The 17,550-nt window shown below is 42.8% G+C and overlaps 3 protein-coding genes across 3 annotated transcripts; 1 reads left to right on the forward strand and 2 right to left on the reverse strand.

Moving 5' to 3' along the window:
• Positions 1–303: 303 nt before the first annotated feature.
• LOC117457048 (gap junction alpha-3 protein-like) lies at positions 304–1,952 on the forward strand. The gene is made up of 3 exons (XM_034096920.1): positions 304–372; positions 460–1,019; positions 1,229–1,952. Exons 1-3 carry the CDS (start codon positions 304–306, stop codon positions 1,950–1,952), a joined length of 1,353 nt encoding a protein of 450 aa, XP_033952811.1.
• A 5,743-nt stretch (positions 1,953–7,695) lies between these two features.
• hpxb (hemopexin b) lies at positions 7,696–10,717 on the reverse strand. Its single transcript, XM_034098609.2, has 10 exons — positions 10,613–10,717; positions 10,195–10,217; positions 9,997–10,080; positions 9,765–9,922; positions 9,513–9,666; positions 8,848–9,063; positions 8,652–8,744; positions 8,387–8,517; positions 8,155–8,302; positions 7,696–8,075 (listed from the first exon to the last, which is right to left on the reverse strand). The coding sequence occupies exons 1-10, from the start codon at positions 10,675–10,677 to the stop codon at positions 7,849–7,851; spliced, it is 1,299 nt and encodes a 432-aa protein (XP_033954500.1). The 5' UTR covers positions 10,678–10,717; the 3' UTR covers positions 7,696–7,848.
• Positions 10,718–11,226: 509 nt separating this feature from the next.
• On the reverse strand, positions 11,227–17,045 carry LOC117457288 (RING finger protein nhl-1-like). The gene is made up of 2 exons (XM_034097269.2): positions 16,964–17,045; positions 11,227–14,509 (listed from the first exon to the last, which is right to left on the reverse strand). Exon 2 carries the CDS (start codon positions 14,438–14,440, stop codon positions 11,873–11,875), a length of 2,568 nt encoding a protein of 855 aa, XP_033953160.1. The 5' UTR covers positions 14,441–14,509; positions 16,964–17,045; the 3' UTR covers positions 11,227–11,872.
• Between the last annotated feature and the right edge of the window lie 505 nt (positions 17,046–17,550).

The following is a 17,550-nucleotide window of genomic DNA, read 5'->3' on the forward strand; positions in this document are numbered from 1 at the left end:
AAGAGAATTGGTGATATTTATTCTATGTATGGACATTTGATCCATGTTTGAAAATGACATATAATGTTGACCAGAGCATTTCTTTCTCCTTTCCAGATCAAGAGTTTTTCTTCTGATATCTGGTCGATGGATTTATCACTGACAATACAACAATATTTTAGTAAGTCTGCCTTCCCCTGAGGAATCCCAATCTGGTGCCGTAATTGGCTTTCCAGCAACCAAAGTGTGTATTCCACAGCTGAAAATAACAAAACTAAAAGTTAAAACTCTTGTTTTCCATCCAGGCTAGAGATCGAGTGAAGCATGGGGGACTGGAGCTTTCTGGGACGGCTGCTGGAGAATGCTCAAGAACACTCCACTGTGATTGGAAAGGTGTGATTGACCTTTGATTAACTAGATAAATATGAAACGATCACATTAACTGCGGTGTTTTTTAATCCCTCCATCCTTCCTCCCCAGGTTTGGCTTACCGTCCTCTTCATCTTCCGCATCTTGGTTCTGGGCGCAGCAGCCGAAGAGGTTTGGGGCGACGAGCAGTCGGACTTTACTTGCAACACGCAGCAGCCCGGTTGCGAGAACGTCTGCTACGACGAGGCCTTCCCCATCTCCCACATCCGCTTCTGGGTGCTGCAGATCATCTTTGTCTCCACGCCCACCCTCATATACCTGGGCCATGTGCTGCACATAGTCCGCATGGAGGAGAAGAGGAGGGAGAGAGACGAGGAGCTCAGAAAGGCCGGGGGGAACCAGGAGGACAACGACCCGCTCTATCACAATGGAGTCGGTAACGGAGGAGGAGGTGGTGGGAAGAAGGTGAAGCTGCCTATTCGTGATGAGCACGGCAAGATCCGTATCCGCGGGGCGTTACTGAGGACCTACATCTTCAACATCATCTTCAAGACTCTGTTTGAGGTGGGCTTCATCCTGGGACAGTACTTCCTCTATGGCTTCCACCTGAGGCCGCTCTATAAATGTGGCCGCTGGCCCTGCCCCAATACGGTGGACTGCTTCATCTCCAGGTTAGACAGTTTGAGTGTTCAATGCAATGCAACACCACATTTTGTACTCCACGGAAATCACATGACTTTGTACACTCACTTGAAATGAAAATTGGGCTCGTCATTTTTCTTGTCATGTGTTAAATGATTTAATTCATTCTATGTTATACTATTTTGTACTTTTTATACATTTGTGAATGAAATCTGATCTTGTCTGTCTGTTTCCGCAGGCCCACTGAAAAGACCATCTTCATCATCTTCATGCTGGTGGTTGCCTGCGTGTCTCTGCTCCTCAACCTGTTGGAGATATACCACCTGGGCTGGAAGAAGGTCAAGCAGGGGGTCAGCAGTGAGTCCATCCCGTACTCCTGCATGAACGTGATGGGGGGTGGAGCAGCGGAGGGCGGAGGCTACAGTCCAGCTGAAGCCTCCTCTGCAGTGATGTCTGTGCCCGCAGCACTAAAGATGGACGAGTTCCACCCAGACGACTTCCTGTTGGAGGCCCAGCCCACTTCCTTTTACGGCGAGAGGGGGAGTGTCGGGGGCCGCAGTCAGCTGATGGAGATGGATCAGAACTGGAGCAACATGGCGCTGGAGCACAACAATCGGGAAGGGCAAAACTCCTCCTCCTGCCCTCCTCCTCTGCCCTCTCCTCCCACCACCTCCTCCTCCTCCTCTCCTCACGGGGAGAGCACCCCGCCACTCCCAGATGGGGAGGAACACTCTGAGTTTCCTACACTTCCTCGTCACACCCCTCTCTCCCCCCTTGCACCGGAGGAGGTGGAGGATGAAGAAACTACATCGCCTCGAATGGGCCTACATGACGACTTCACCGTGGTAACCAGGGCAGAGATGCACCCGCCTCCCGCTTCTCCCGCGCCGAACATCCGGAAGCCGAGTCGGGCCTTCAGGAGCGGCAGCGTCCGAGCTCGTCCCGACGACTTGGCAGTGTAGCTAACACACACACACACACACACACACACACACACACACACACACACATTTACACAACCATGCAGACATGATGTGTACATGTAGAAAACACATAGAAAGCATGCCCTCCAGCTACTGACCTGCCTGCATGAAGAAAACACTATTCATTTGGAGGGGGCTGCTCACTTTCATCTCAGAATGATAAGGTAGAAGTAGAGATAGAAATAGTTTGGCCTGACCAGGCAAACATCATAGTTGATACGTGCAATTAAAATAGATGTTCAATAAACAAGCCCAATCAATAACTGCAGGCAAGGAAGGCAATTCAAAAATAAAAAGAGAACTTACCAAAAAGTAGCCAAAATAAAAACGCTAGCTAGTAGTATCGATCTTCTTCGTGAATAAGCATATTTATTTGTATTAATCCTTGAAACATACCATCAGCATTTCCTTAGCAAACTCACTTTCACACACAGCAATATATATATAATATACTATATATATATATATATATATATATATATATATATCAGCACAGACACAGACACAAGTAAGAAGAGGTTATAGTGATGATGATTCTGATTGGACTAACTTATCAATTGGGGGCGTAGAGGCAGCGTTACTATATTCCTTTATTTTCATTTATCTTTTATTTATTTTCTGTGAGACATCGGAGGAGAGGTTTCTTTATTTTCATTTCTTACCGTGACGTGATGATGGAGCCGAACAGTCCGTGCGTCGTGTCCGTACGAGTGTGCCGCGCTCACACAGCCTGGAGTTTCAATGAAGAGAGGGACTCACCGAGGTCCCACCCTGAGACAGAGTCCTTAGGCTTCACAGGCTGTGTGTGTGTGTGTGTGTGTGTGTGTGTGTGTGTGTGTGTGTGTGTGTGTGTGTGTGTGTGTGTGTGTGTGTGTGTGTGTGTGTGTGTGTGTGTGTGTGTGTGTGTGTGTGTGTGTGTGTGTGTGTGTGTGTGTGTGTGTGTGTACCTTTAATTATGTTTCAGTGTTTTAAAAGATTACATCTCTGCAGTTCCATCAGCGTAAACTATAAAGTATATACATATGTAAATATATTCAAAGTATTGATAGGCACCAAAGATGTTTTAGAGAAACTAGCTACATTTGAAAACAGGTAGTTTCTGCTCAAGCTGCAATTTATAGCGACTTTTACCCAGAAGATCAAAAGTGCTTTAGCGTTTTCTGACATTGGCCCCACAGGTCACTTTATGCAAAAACCCAATGTTAGAAGAGTTGCGGTCTTTTTTTTATATTACTCGATCGAGCGCCTTAACTATGTCTCCAGCGATTTGAAGCTCTGCAGCTTGAACCTTCCCTTCCCCTTCTTTGGGATGCTTGTGTTTGCAGTGTGTTACAGACCTGTCGAGTGCCCCTAGCTGATCTGTAGGAGGACTCGAGGTTGTTTTTCTAGACTTAGATTATAATGTAGCTTTTAGATTTTTTTGGAAAAAAAGAAAGCGATATGATCTAAAAAACTTTTATTTCTCTGTCAGTTCTTAACAGATATCCCACATAGGAATGTTCACTTTTCCTGTTCTTCTTATTAATTCCTGCCTAAAGAAAAAAACATAAACCAAACCGAAAATGGCTGATTTAAATGTACTTCCCAACAGCTTTAATTGATCAAATCTTACTCTGAATGTTTTCATTCAGGAATGCAAAGGCTCCCTATTAGCAAGAGGACAAAGGATTTAGGTTTGGGGCGAACATCATTCTGGGTTTGTATATCTTTGTGTTTCTCTCCGAGCAGAATATAGGTTTCATATACTTGGAATAATACTAGAATAATACAACAGTGCTAGCTATAGCATTTAAACACATAACTAAAACAACCCAATATAAGTCTGATTTGAATACGTTGACATTTTGAATTAAACAAAATGTTGTTTTTGTAGTTTAAAAAAATAATCTTAACTCAAGGTCCCCTTACTCACTTTCTCTGAAGCTTCAACCACATCTCACGGTCTTCATTGTTGTTGTACTTTTGTCCAGGTCTGTTTCCATGTTTTACTGTCAGCTAAATAACCCATGGCGTTGTCCTGAAAGAACACCGTGGTGTTCGATAAGTCAGATCTGAGAGTGACTCTCCAATGGCCACATATCGTATAAATAATAACACCCATGGCATCTTGGAACATCTATTAGCTCAACAGCCTGTGAACGCTTTTGGATTAAGCTCAGAGTTAGAATTAATGGTAACTTATACATTGCTTATGTTAATGTATGTATGTTCATCACAAATGATGAACTTTTGCACATTATCAAAGATTATGATTTTTTTATAGAAATAGTTTGGTGGATTTTTTTCCAGTCTTGAAGCTTATCAAAGTCTCTTGAATGCAGCTTGATAGTGAATGGAATGAGAGTGGTGACTGACTTCCTATCTAACTCTAACTAAGCCAATACGCTCGTTGTATTGTATTTGGAAGCAGTTTTATTATCAGTCGCTGGCAAACTTTAGTTAATACTCCTTTTGCATTTGGTAAGCATTTACGAGGTCCAGGCTTCAACACGTTGAAGGACATTGTGCTTATCAAACATTGTTAGTGCTCTCCAGACTAAATGTCTGCCCTGTAACTTCTGATCGCTTCAGGCAGGATTTCAGCATGAACCAAACATATATATAGATAATATATATATATTTGCTTTTCGCTGACTCTGTCGAATATTTACATGTCTTTCTACAAATCTTGGGTGCCAAAAAACTACTTTTTTTTTCAACAAAGTTGAAGCACGTTAGCTGTGATGTGTCAAATCTAACCAAAGATATGTGTGCCAAAGATTTCACAATACAGGATGGAACCTGTAAAGAGCTTTGCTTGGTAGCCTCAACCCGAACCCTAACACCGACATTTTAAAACCCCTTTTATTATTCTGGGAACAATTGTTGACCTTTGTCTCTAAAAGACGACAAAGGTCATTGGACTTATTACAATCACTGACATGTGTTGTTGTTCCTCGCTGTTCTTAGTACTGACAATATGGTGATAAAGATTTGCTCAGTTAAATAGTAATAGATCACTGTAATGAGGATATGAAGATAGTTTAAATGGAAAAAAGAAAGGGTGTCCTTGGAAAAGGGATATCAACATATTTTTGTTTATTTATGGGAATAACAATATGAAATTAGACTAAAAAGAACCTAAAGCGATAGTTCTTTTCTGTCCTCAATACTGATTGAGATACTTTTGGCCGTTCCAACTTTTCCCGGATGTGGATGAGCCTTGAATGAAAGGTCCCGTGAAGAAAAACAGAGGTTATGTGGAGGGATTTTCACGGCGCCCCTTCAAGCAGGGACACAGAATCGCACGAGTTAGAAACAAAGAACCACCCTGCTATTTCTCCCGTTGTCAAACAACTGTCTTTGAAGAGAAGTGCCTTGCGTCTGAACCTTTTGTTAAAGAACATGTTGATGTAAATGTTCATTTACCTCAGATGTTTACAGAACTGTTACTGAATAAACTTTTTGTACCATACCTATGTCTGTCATGGTTTGCACTTTCTTCCTGGATCTCTTTTCTTCTGTGTTCAATGCGTGTTCAATTACCCTCTGTTATTATTGTGCTGTGCAAAAATACAAGATTGTGCCTTACCCCGGTGATGTGTGTGAGTTTATTCAACGTGATCTCATGGAAATGCCTTTCAAGGTCGCTTTGCATTTAGTGCTTTTTTGGGTATAACGCACGTACCTCCTTCACAATATGTCACGAATGGATTTAAACGAGTAGTTGACGTTGTGAACACAAACAAAACTCCTTGGTTATTTTTTGGCAACATAAGTACTCGTTTAGGGGAACGTGTAAATGTCACATACGGGCACGCGGTCAACGTTTTAAACACGTGGTTAAACTAAACTATGACATGTTTAGACAACAAAAGTACTTGGTTGTGTTTAAGGAAAATGTCATGGTTATAATAACTACATGTGTTAGGTATATTCAGTAATGCACGGAGGTTAAGTAGTCACCAAAATAAGTAAACTGTGAGTTTTTTGTTTTACACGGGACTCCTCGATGTCCGTGTGCGCCATCTTTCTGGATTTTATACTCGGAATATTATTTCTAGAACAATTTCTCTGAACGCTTTATTGGTGCAGGGTGACATTCAGTATGACCTATGGATTAGCACTGGGGATACCAGCGTGGTTTATTCAACATTAGTTCCACGTGGAATAAAGATACTTCTAGCTGGATGCTCATGGTCCCCAGAGAACCAATCATCATGGTGACCTGGTGGTCTTTCCTGTAATGCCACTGCCATCTCTGCGTGTCCAAGAGATGTTTCAAAATGGAATTAAATGTATTGATCAGAAATACAAATTGAAATTGAACAAAATAAAATAAATGTTTAATATCTAAGCTTCCGTTATTAGTATTACTGGATAGCTGGCAGCTGTGTGTGTGCAACGGCAGTCCGTACTGTCTGCTGTGCATATGTGTATCCGCGGTGGTGTCTCCATGTGCACGTGAATTCACGTTTCGGTGCAAGTATGTGTGTGTGTGTGTGTGTGTGTGTGTGTGTGTGTGTGTGTGTGTGTGTGTGTGTGTGTGTGTGTGTGTGTGTGTTTGTGTGCGTGTGTGCGTGCGTGTGTGTGCTGTGTCCTCATGGCCTCGCCCATTAAGCCGTGCTGAGGCCAGCACTTCCTTTATGTGAGCTGAAAGTCCCAGGGATTTTGTCTGAACAAAACCCTCTCCAGGGAGTGAAAGGGCCGTGAATGGCTGCTAATGCCTCCCCAGCTCTGGGCTCTTGGTGGCTGCTGCCTACGTGACCGTACGACCTGATATGGGCATGGACAACACTGAAATACTGTATATTGTGATAACTAGACTAGAACTGTTTTTGGTCATAAACATTTTGACTTTAGTGAAGTGGAAATTGAAAGCTCACTTTGTTGTTGCGGGGATTATATTGAAAAAACGGACAGGAACTTAATTTGAAAAGTTATTTTTCTTTTAGACATAATATAAACACCCAACACAAATACAAGCAGATGATAGCCGTTAAAAGCTCTCGAAAATAAAACGATGTAGGCTACCTCATAATACCATATTTAAAAAAAAATAATACAAACATTTATAATATATTGACTATTATATTGGTCAAAAAATTAAACAAATATTGGCAGCAAATCTGTGTGTTTTACGCAGCACTGCTTCAAACCTTTAATATATGAAGTAAAAATGCCTCTGTCAGGCTTATTGTTAATGAAACAAGCATTTCTCCTAATAGAGTCCCGGCCTGCAGATCTTTAGCACAGCTGCAACTTGTTGCTGGCAACACCAAGTGGAGCAGCAACTCCCTTTCATTTGTATGAAGCTGCCAAACATTGAAGCTGAATGTAGAGTTGTTTTTGCAGTATATTGTACGTATATTGGCTGCATTTTCACACTATTGCAGAGCATTTACATATTTTAAGGAAGTTCAGAGTATTTAGTTAAAAATCCCAGTTGGAAAATGTGCAAAAGGACCTGCTCCTTAACCTGTGCATACGATATCAGCTCAGTTTGGATCTGATCCGCTGTTACTTCTGCTGTAACTCATTCATGTGTACAGTAGGGCCTCTTGTGGCCAAACTCCATCATTACTTTAAACTTTGCCTTTGGATGTTATTCCTCATCATAGTTTTTATAGTTCTAATTTTCACATACATGCAACTTGAAAACATCAAACCAATAATGCATGTTATTTTCTATGATAAAGATACCATAAATAGTGGCACACCAACCACTAAAAGGACACTCCAGTAGTTTCAACATTTTATTCATCATGGGGGGTACACTTTTCCAAAAACTCACGTTTGTACCTGTTTACCAAGTGATTTAGATTCTTATGGATACATGCCATTTATTTTCTTGCGTGCGTAGTAGGGGAATAAAAGGTTTGAATGTTCTTTCATCCTACTCCTTACATCCCATCATTGCTGTGTTAACATGTTGAGGCTCAGGGGCGATTCTGCTCGTAGCCAGTGTGATGGGGCTTTCGTAGTGGTAATACGTTGCACCTATGAACACATTAATTCCTTCTGCACTGCACAAAGCAGCGTCAATGTGGGAGAAAGGCAGGGTCCACTCCTGGGTCACGACCCTGGGCGTGGCAGATAGGTCGATCGCACGAATCGTCCCTCCTGTTGAAGAAATATTTTAGCAGTCGAGCAGAAAACTTTTAACCCAAACATGAATTGGATAAGCCCGTAGCGACCTTACCTGTGATAATATGAACTGTGGCATGACTAGGACAGACGAAAGCAGCGTCCACGTGTCCTTCAATGCCGAGCTCCTCCTTCAGGGTTTTAGGGTATCCTTCAATCAGGGTGTACTGAGCGGCTGCATTGTAGATGTAAACCTGATCATCCTGCGTGCGTTTGGGAGAACAGGGTGTATTCATTTCAACACATACACAAATAAATTGTCTTTTTGTCGTTACTGTAAGACCTACCTTAATCAAGTACATGTTGTCAGAGTAGGAAAAGACAGCATCCACCCCGTTGGTCACCTCCTTCCACCACCTGGCGATTGGGAAGGCGTGGAGGCCTTCACGCCTGGTGTCCAGACGCATGTAGTTGGTGCCTAAAGGGGGTTTGAAATACAGTCTTAAAGAAAGCTTCACAGAAAGTTCTTGACAAATTATCAAAGGAAAATAGCTGAATGTTGGAATATTCATTTAAAGACCTCTTATTTTGTTATTATTTTTGTTACTTTACCTGCGAATACGTAACTTTTGCCTGCATCATCAGTGGTGATGGCATCTATTTTGATATCACTGCAATTCAGGGATGTGTGGCCACCGCCATGACCTGAACAGAAGATTATACGTTCACCCAAAAATACATCTGTTTCTATTTCTTACAAGAAACTCATTTGAATCAAACTTCATTGTTCTTTTCCGGATGAACTCACCGTGGTTGGGGCACTTCATGAAGTAATCGCGGGCGTCTTTTGGGTAAACACCGCCGCTCACCTGTCCTAATACCGGGTGGAACCTGGTGAAGTTGTTTCCGTGGAAACAGTAGTAGTGCTCTAGCCAGCGCAAAGCAGAGGTGCAGACAGGCAGGTGGGACCACGTCTTGGTCTTCACTGTCTTTGTTGCAATGTCATAAACATGTACATCGTGTCCTGTGGGGGCAATTATTTGTTTGAATGTGCTCAATTGTTAACAAAGGTCTAATTAAAACGTATGTGTATATAAATATGTGGATGTTGTTGTACACGGGACACAAATAGTCCTAGTTGCCAATACCCTCTTCATATTATAAGATAAGATAAACCTTAAATGATCCCTGTAGGAAAAAAGTAGGTGTCTCCCGACTTCCTCCTTTGCCCCTGTCATATTTACTATGGAGCGTTATAAAAAAGCAAAAAGTCATCATAAGCTGTTTTTTACAGACGACCTTACGACCTGTGTTTGGGGGAAGAAGGTCTGGCTTCATGACTAAATGTATTCCCGGTGCAGCTACTTTCCTCCACTAGGGAGCAGCATTATCGTTATATTAGTGAGGGAAGCACAGTTCTGTGATACTTTCCACTCAGCGAGATGAATAGTTCTACCACGAATGCCAACTCACCCTTGAAGAACAGAACTGAGTCGGCCATGCACTCTCCTTTGGGGCACTCCACAGCCGCGTCCAGATGAGAGGGGACTCCTGGGAAGTCTTGCTGGATGTCTTTCGGATACCCGTTTTCCAGAGCGTGGCCATAATATCTGAACACCTTGTCATCCTATAGATAAGATCAGAAAAAGGACAGGTAGAAATATAGCTTTGGATAAGAATATTTTGGCAAACCACATCACAAGTAATAGTATCCGTGGATCGTACCACGAAGAAATACATGTGATCGTGGTCGCCTTCGTGCTTTATGTTGTGCATGCGGAAGGCGGCATCAACATGGCCGATGTTATGGATGTCATCAAGCTGCTGGAAGGACTCATTGGACAGCTGAGCTGGACCTCGAAAGCCTTTCCACAAGTGGCTACCTAAAGGGAAATCATCAGTTTAAAATTAGACTAGAATATAAATTCCATTATTCTTTATCAGAAATGTTCCGCACCTCTGAAGAAGAAAGTGGTTCCATTCTCGTCAGGAGTAATTGCATCAAACCCAATCTCATCACACCGGTCTGGTAGAGAAGCATCTACACATGGACATAATATCTCTTGTTACAATCAGAGCAACTGAAATGATTGGAAAATACAGTTAATGTGTATATGAGACAGGTTATCATTGTAATATATATATTTAAACCTACCGTCTACTGCTGCATCACCAGGCCTGTGGATCATAAAATAGATCCTTAATTTCCACCACATAACATTTCATTTTGAAAGATCCTTGAGTCATGTTGAAACAAGGTCAATCAGTGACATGATTGACTATGCACTTCTTTATTTGAACAATTGATCCAAACTGTGGACTTTGAGAATGGATAAACACAGTTATGAAATGGATAAACAGTGACTTTCTTCACTTTCTTTTTATCTACATATATACTTTTTGCTTTGTAGCCTAAAGAAACACACAGAGGTCTCTTTTCAAGGCTTGGAACAACTCTTGGAAATGCACATGATGTTGACAGTGAAGGATCTTGAGATCAGTATTAAAACTAGCACATCGTGACCGAATGAGTGTAAATTAATTTCAAGATGAAGTAGTTGATTAATACTCACACAGGTGCTGCATTACTAAGGGCGAGTGCGAGGCACAGCAACAGAGTTGTGGTGCTCAGCTCCATGTCCTCTGTCAGGCTGTGGAGCAGAAACTGAACCTGCACTTTATACTGCAGTGTGTGTGTGTGTGTGTGTGTGTGTGTGTGTGTGTGTGTGTGTGTGTGTGTGTGTGTGTGTGTGTGTGTGTGTGTGTGTGTGTGTGTGTGTGTGTGTGTGTGTGTGTGTGTGTGTGTGTGTGTGTGTGTGTGTGTGTGTGTGTGTGTGTGTGTGTGTGTGTGTGTGTGTGTGTGTGTGTGTGTGTGTGTGTGTGTGTGTGTGTGTGTGTGTGTGTGTGTGTGTGTGTGTGTGTGTGGGCGGTTGTTTACATACGCTGTGTGTCAGAATTTCCGTTGTTGCAAAATTGGGCAATTACTAATTTGCTGCATGTGTTCTTTGGATCAGCGCCTTGTACCTTTTTTTTTATTGATTACAGACTTTTCAGGGAAAACAGGTGTTTTGGGGAAATTCTGGTCACAGACAAATACCCAAAAGCTAAAGGGTTGGACATTAGCCCCAGTGACAACAGGAACATGCAATATTAGATGTAAACCAAAGTTTAATGTTTTCCAGTCAGAGATATGGACAATACAAATAATCATAAAGCTAACTTAACTATTGATTGGCTGATTACACTCAAAGTTCTCTAACTCGTCTTGATTATTGATTGATAAAATGTTTTTCCTTATGGGTATAATTCACAAAATGTCATCGTATATCGTTCAGGAACAGAGCATTATGGGTTGTTGATACATTGTAATCCCTGTAATGATGCTGTATGATGTCCTGTTGTTGTTCTGTTGTTTATGTTGTTGTCTTCTTGTGGAACCTACTGCTGCAGGTCTCCCTTGAAAAAGAGATCATTGATCTCAATGGGATTTTACCTGGATAAATAAAGGTTTTGAATTGGAATAAAAACATTTTATAAACACTCAAGGGAAATGTAAAGCATGCATTTTTACTTTCTTACATGTTTATTTTTAATGGATAGGTATGATGTAAATAATTTGTAACAATTGTCCATAATTCTAAATAATATAGTGATTATAGAGGTCAATCCCCAATTTAACTCTCATCAAACGTCAAATTAAAGTAGGTAGGAGGTAGAGGCTGTAAATAATACTCACATTATAATTTCCCTATGATATTATAAATAACTTCTAAAATGTAGTGCTAACTCTATCCATGTTTGTTTCTATCTCTTTGTTTGTCATCCTCCGCGGTTTACTTGTAGTGGTAGATCTTGATGCAGTGATTCATGCTGTCTGACACGACCATGTGACCATCGGGGAGCAGCGCCAGGCCCCTCGGGCTGCTGAGGCTGTCATTCACCAGGGGCCAGCCAACACCTGTGGATGGGTAGATGAGAACACGGTGGTGCTGCTTTCCCCAGTCTGCCACCAGGACATCCCCATCACTGTCAATACAGAGACCCCAAGGGAAGGTGAGAACAGGCCCCAAGCCAGAGCACACCCCTAGGATCCGAATAGTGTTCCAGCCAGGCTCCAGGACCCGGATGCATGGGACGCGTCCAGTCTCATTTCCCCGTTCCGACACTGCCATTAACCCAGTAGTGAGACAGGCTGCCACCAGGTAGGGTCTGTGGTACCCAGTCACCACCGTGCGCTCCAACCTGGCCCCTGTTTTGGGGTCCAGCTTTAGGGAAGTAAGGGTGCCACGCTTTAGGTCAGCGACCAAGAACTCATCTTGGCGTGTAACTGTCACCCCTCTGGGGGCATCGAGCTCTTCGTTGGTAGCACCAATCAAAGTGCCTCCAAACGTTTGCAGGAGGCGTCCATGACGGTTGAAGACCAGCACAGCTCGTTCAGCCGCACAGGTCAGGGCGATGAGGCCTTTTGAGTTCACAGCCACGTCAAAGTAGTTGCAGATGCGGGAAGACCTTTCTGATCCTGAAGGAGTCACTTGCTGTACGACGTTCTTCTGGAGATCGGTCACCTGAATGCGGGCGTTTCCACAATCCACCACAAAGAGTTGCCCCTTGATGGTTGTATGGACGCCGCTTGGTAGGTTGAAGTCAGTGCGACCTGATCCTTGTTTTCCAAACTGTTGGACCAGATAGGCTGAGTCGAGCGCCGTTGAACCGCCCTCCTCCACTTCCCCCGATGCTGGCACGACACTCTCTGTCTTGTTCTTGTTGTATTGCTGTGGTTCCTTACCGAGGTGTAATTTGTCTCCTTCAATGGCTGACATTGAGAGAGATCTGCTCACGCTGTTTAAACTTGAACCCTGTGTAACACGGGTCTGCGATCTTGATCGTTGTGCTTCACAAATAATGTTGTTCCTGTCAGATTCAGTGTCATTAACTTGGCCTTCTTCAAGAGTGGCAGGTTCATAGGCTAAACGCATTCTGTTGACCTTCCTAATTCCTCTACGCTCACCTTTGTCACCTTTTATCAAAGTGCTCAGTTTACCTGAGAGGTCAGTGATGGACATTGAGCGATAGTGCTCTCGATTGAGGGATTCATTGGATGGAATATTCACAGTATAGATGTAAGACGAATCCTCACTGTCCACTGGGGATGGAGGACTTCCACTGTCCATTGAAGATTGATTTGAGGTCTTTTTCTTGGTTGGGTTGCGTTGTGAAAGTGGATGATCTACAAGACTGTACCTTGAGGGGGAGGCTTTGCGAATAGTCTTTGGAGATGTTGCTGCATAACTGCTTTTTGCGTCTGTAGGGCAGGACGGTTCTTCACATGAAACCAAGACAAGGGCTTTTTGCCTCCTCTTACCCTTCAGTATGGAGCGCCTCTTTGTTCCATTTTGTCTGCTGTCAGATTCATCACCTTCAGATTCTCCTTGACTGGAGACCGGTGGGATAGCAAGGAAAAGGTCTTGCCCCTGTGTGTCTGAACACAAGGACTCTACGTCCTCGTCTTGGGATGACTCAGATGTACCACGATGTCTTGGTATTGGGGACTTCGAGGTGGGTGATTTGAGATCCTCCTCATTCTCTGCAGAGCTTGACAGACGTAGTTTCCGGACAACACGCATGTTGGCCTTATTGCTCTCCTCTGGACTCTTCCTTTGCCCAGCTCTGTTTGGTTGGGGTTCTTTTCGAATTTCGACTGGGTTAATTGAAAATGCTGCATCCCCTGAGTGCAAGGCACACTTTTGTCCTTGGTCACCACAGACACCAATTGGGTAGAGCATACCTTGCTCTTGAACTTCAACTCCCCCTAAGCTGAAGGCCTTGGACCCTGTGCTTGGTAAGAAGCTGACCCTTTTCATTGTTAGAGAGATCTCCCAAGGTTGGGTGAGCTCTGCCGCTCCTCTTTGGAGCTGATTTTTGTTGGATCCACCAGCAGTACTGCCCCATCTTTGTATCTGTTCCTTCAGTTGTCCAACTTTTCTAAGTTGCTGGTCAACAAGTGACTGCACAACTCTCACAGCTGCAGCGTTCTCCCTTTTCACCTGGCTGATGTGTCTCTGGGTCTCTCTGTGGTCTTGCTCAATCTTCTCAAGAAGGCGACGCTCCTCTCTGTGAGCGTCAATCGCAGCGTTGTCCAACTCACGGTTCACCTCGTCCACTTCGAGCTGCTGTCGCTCCCTGAGGCTCTGGAGTTCTTGTTCACCTTGCTCCAGGTTGGCAAGAGCTTGAGTCACCCAGGGAGGTGGTGAAGCAAGAGATATAGGCGTGAAGACGGACTCCCTTGGGGTAAACGTTAGGGGCGGAGGGGAGCTCACATGTCTCTGCTTTGGAGTGCTGTGTGTCAGCAGGGCGGTGAGCCCAAGGCGGGCTCTCCTCTCTGAATGAGATGGCATTAACATTGTGAACAGTAGATTCCAACAATCCTCTTGTCAATCAAGGTTTCACTTTTCACTACTTTTGGTGTGTTCCTGTTGAGACAAAGAGAAAGTGCAAAAAAAAAAGTATTATATATTAAATGTTAAAAAAACAAAGGAAATGATCTTTGACCCCAAGTCAGCAGGTGATCACAGCCCGTCCTTATCAACAGGGAGGGAGTTGAGCAGGTTACACGTTTTAAATATTTGGGGATTTATTTTGATGCTCAGTTAGGCTGGGCCCATCAGGTGGATCCGGCATGCTCAAAGATAAGCCAGGGTTCATGGAGTGGATACATGCATCATGCTAATGTTCTACAGGGCAGCAATTGAGTCTATTATTCGTTATGGCAACACAACATGGTTTGGTAACTTGTCAGTTCAATCTAAATCACAACTCCAGAGCTTGATAAAAAGGGCTGGAAAAATAATTGGCATACTTCCACCGTCCTCTCTTCAGGAGGTATTTGAGGAGATGGTGAGAAAGCCGTAAAATCACATGCGACCCCAAACACATCCTGTATAGAGAGTTTGAGCTGCAGAAGGTATAGATTACCAAACTGTAAATTGAACAGGTATACGTTTTCTTTTGTTCCGCTGTCAATCAAGCTGCTGAACAGTCAGGAACAATTGTGATTATGCTGTTAGGAGTTGTTGGGAGGTGCAATGTTTCAGTGTAGTTTGTGCAATCGAGAAGGTTAAATAGGGGAAGTGCAATATGTGTAAATAGGTATGGACACAATAGGGATATGTGCAATTTGACGGACACTATGCATAGGTGCAGTAGGGAAAGTGCAATATTGATTTATGTATAATACAATAGGGAAAGTTCTGTACCTGTGTGTTTCTTGTTTGTTTCTTTGCCATGTGATATGTGATCTCTGTTCTGTATCTATGACTGATTGACCTGAATGTTTTATGTGTATTGTCTTGATGCCCAAGACAAATTGCTCCTAAGGGAGACAATAAAGCTTTATCTTATCTTATCTTAAATACTTTTTTAAAGAACAACAAAAGAGTTCAGAGGTCTGAGGTCTAGTGCACATTTCTGTTGATGTTTTAAAACTGGGACACATGTTCCCTTCCGTTGCAACTTTATCCCTCCAACAATATATCCAGTTTCAAACCAGACTGTGAAGGGCTACCAGGTAACCACTGTTCTGTTGGCCTGAGGTCAGTGTTGTGTTCGGACCTCTTATCGCTACAACAGAAAATGTTGGATTTTGACCACCAGTTTGTTTAAGCGCATCTAATGTACGTTTCTCATTTCAGCTTTGCCTTGAAGTAGCAAGTCATGCTTCACTTGTTCAAATAAATGGGATATTACATCAGTATTTAAAGCTATGTCTGACCTCATATGATCATTAAAGGATCAATGCATGCCTGTAAAGCAGAGGGACTTCTGAGCCAAGTCACTTCACTTAATGGCACTCATCATGAAACCTTAAACCGGGTGGAATAGCTGCTTCTGAATGAGGCACAGACCCTCATTGTCACAGCTTGTGGAAACAGCAGCGCTTATCTGCTGAGGGGATTGAAACTGAACTCTGTCTGTCACCACCAGCACAAAATATGCGAGACACTGCGAGGAGAGGGGTCAGCCCTTCTTTTGTTTTGTTTACCTGAGTCTTTATGACTGTGCAAAAAATATAATATTCTGAGTTGGCAATTGTGGATATCAGCGTATATATATGTTAACAGTGTAGAACTAGATATGGAGCCCTTTCCCCTCAGGAGCAAAACAACACGGCCTTTGCAAGGATGAAAGGGTGAGGTGTCAGTTTACTTCTGCATGCTCACGATAAAGTCCCCCTGGAAACAAGTGACCTAACAGCGTCAATGGATACAATCTGATTCACATGTTTAAACACTATGTTTCAGATGTTATTTGTGGGTGACATTTGTCCAATGCTGATGAGGATGGTGGAAATTCCACATGAAAAATAACTAAAAGGAAGAATTTAGAACATAAAAACATTGTTTTGAGTAAATCTCAATGTCAGAACTGCATCAGGTTACCAAGTCATCGGTCTTTGTTGGATTGAAGGAAAATGTAGTTTATGTGTCAGGAACAAATCCCGGTCACTCTCCTGGAGGCAGGCCACCGGGTCTTCTCATGTTACCCCACTTTAATGATGAATGAGAGGCACTAGTTGCTTGGTTACCGGATGGCCTCTGCTGAGGTGCTGAGACTATAGAATAAATGATAGCATTCATAATTGAGAGGATTATGCAGGATGTGCAGGAGCATTCCAGCGTATCGAAACTAAACAATGGAGCCATTCACCGCAACGTATGGAGCATAAAGCTCGCAGGTAAAGAGCTCTTTGAAATGTAAATGAAATGCAGTTCAGTCGGTTAAAACTAAGAAATCTGTCAGCAAAGAACTGCCTCTTTATTTCCAAATTCCATGAGCTAAGCAGTGGCTTTAATTCAGATTCTTAACTGCAAAATGTATACAAGAAGTGCCTAAACAATACAGAAGCATTCAACAGAAACACGTCCTACCTGAAGTCCAGGTGTGCTTCTTCCTCTGCTGCTCCCTCTGCTCTGTCCTGGCGCCTCCACCTCTTCCTCCCTCCACCTCTCTGTCACTCCCCCATCTCACCTCACTACCCTCCCTCACCCTGTCCATGGATTATTTGTCATTTTGGATGCAACTGAATTGACCATTTCTGCATATTGATTGATTTGAAGCTGTAAACTAACTAAAAAAGCCATCATAAAACATTGATAGTTTAGTTTTGGATTTTGGGTGATGGCACTTTTGTTATTTGGAGATTTGGCCTTGAGAGAAATATTCAGAACACAGACGGATAAAGAGTTAACTATAACGTGTAAAAGTGTTTAATTTGAAATATGGAGTCTGGGAATATTTCCGGCGTAACCTTCAACATTTAAATAAGGATCTAAAAGTAGCATTTAGGTTAGTCACAGAAAAAGAATCCATTAAGAAAAAGATTAAAAACAAAGTCTGCATACTTAATCTCAACTAGGTTTAAGTAATACTTTTACGCCATATAATGAATGAATACTGGATCATTACTTAATTATAACTGTTATTACTATTTATGTTAATGTTCTAACACAGACAC

The sequence above is a fragment of the Pseudochaenichthys georgianus genome, chromosome 2 (assembly GCF_902827115.2).
Source record: "Pseudochaenichthys georgianus chromosome 2, fPseGeo1.2, whole genome shotgun sequence".
Lineage (NCBI taxonomy): Eukaryota > Metazoa > Chordata > Actinopteri > Perciformes > Channichthyidae > Pseudochaenichthys > Pseudochaenichthys georgianus.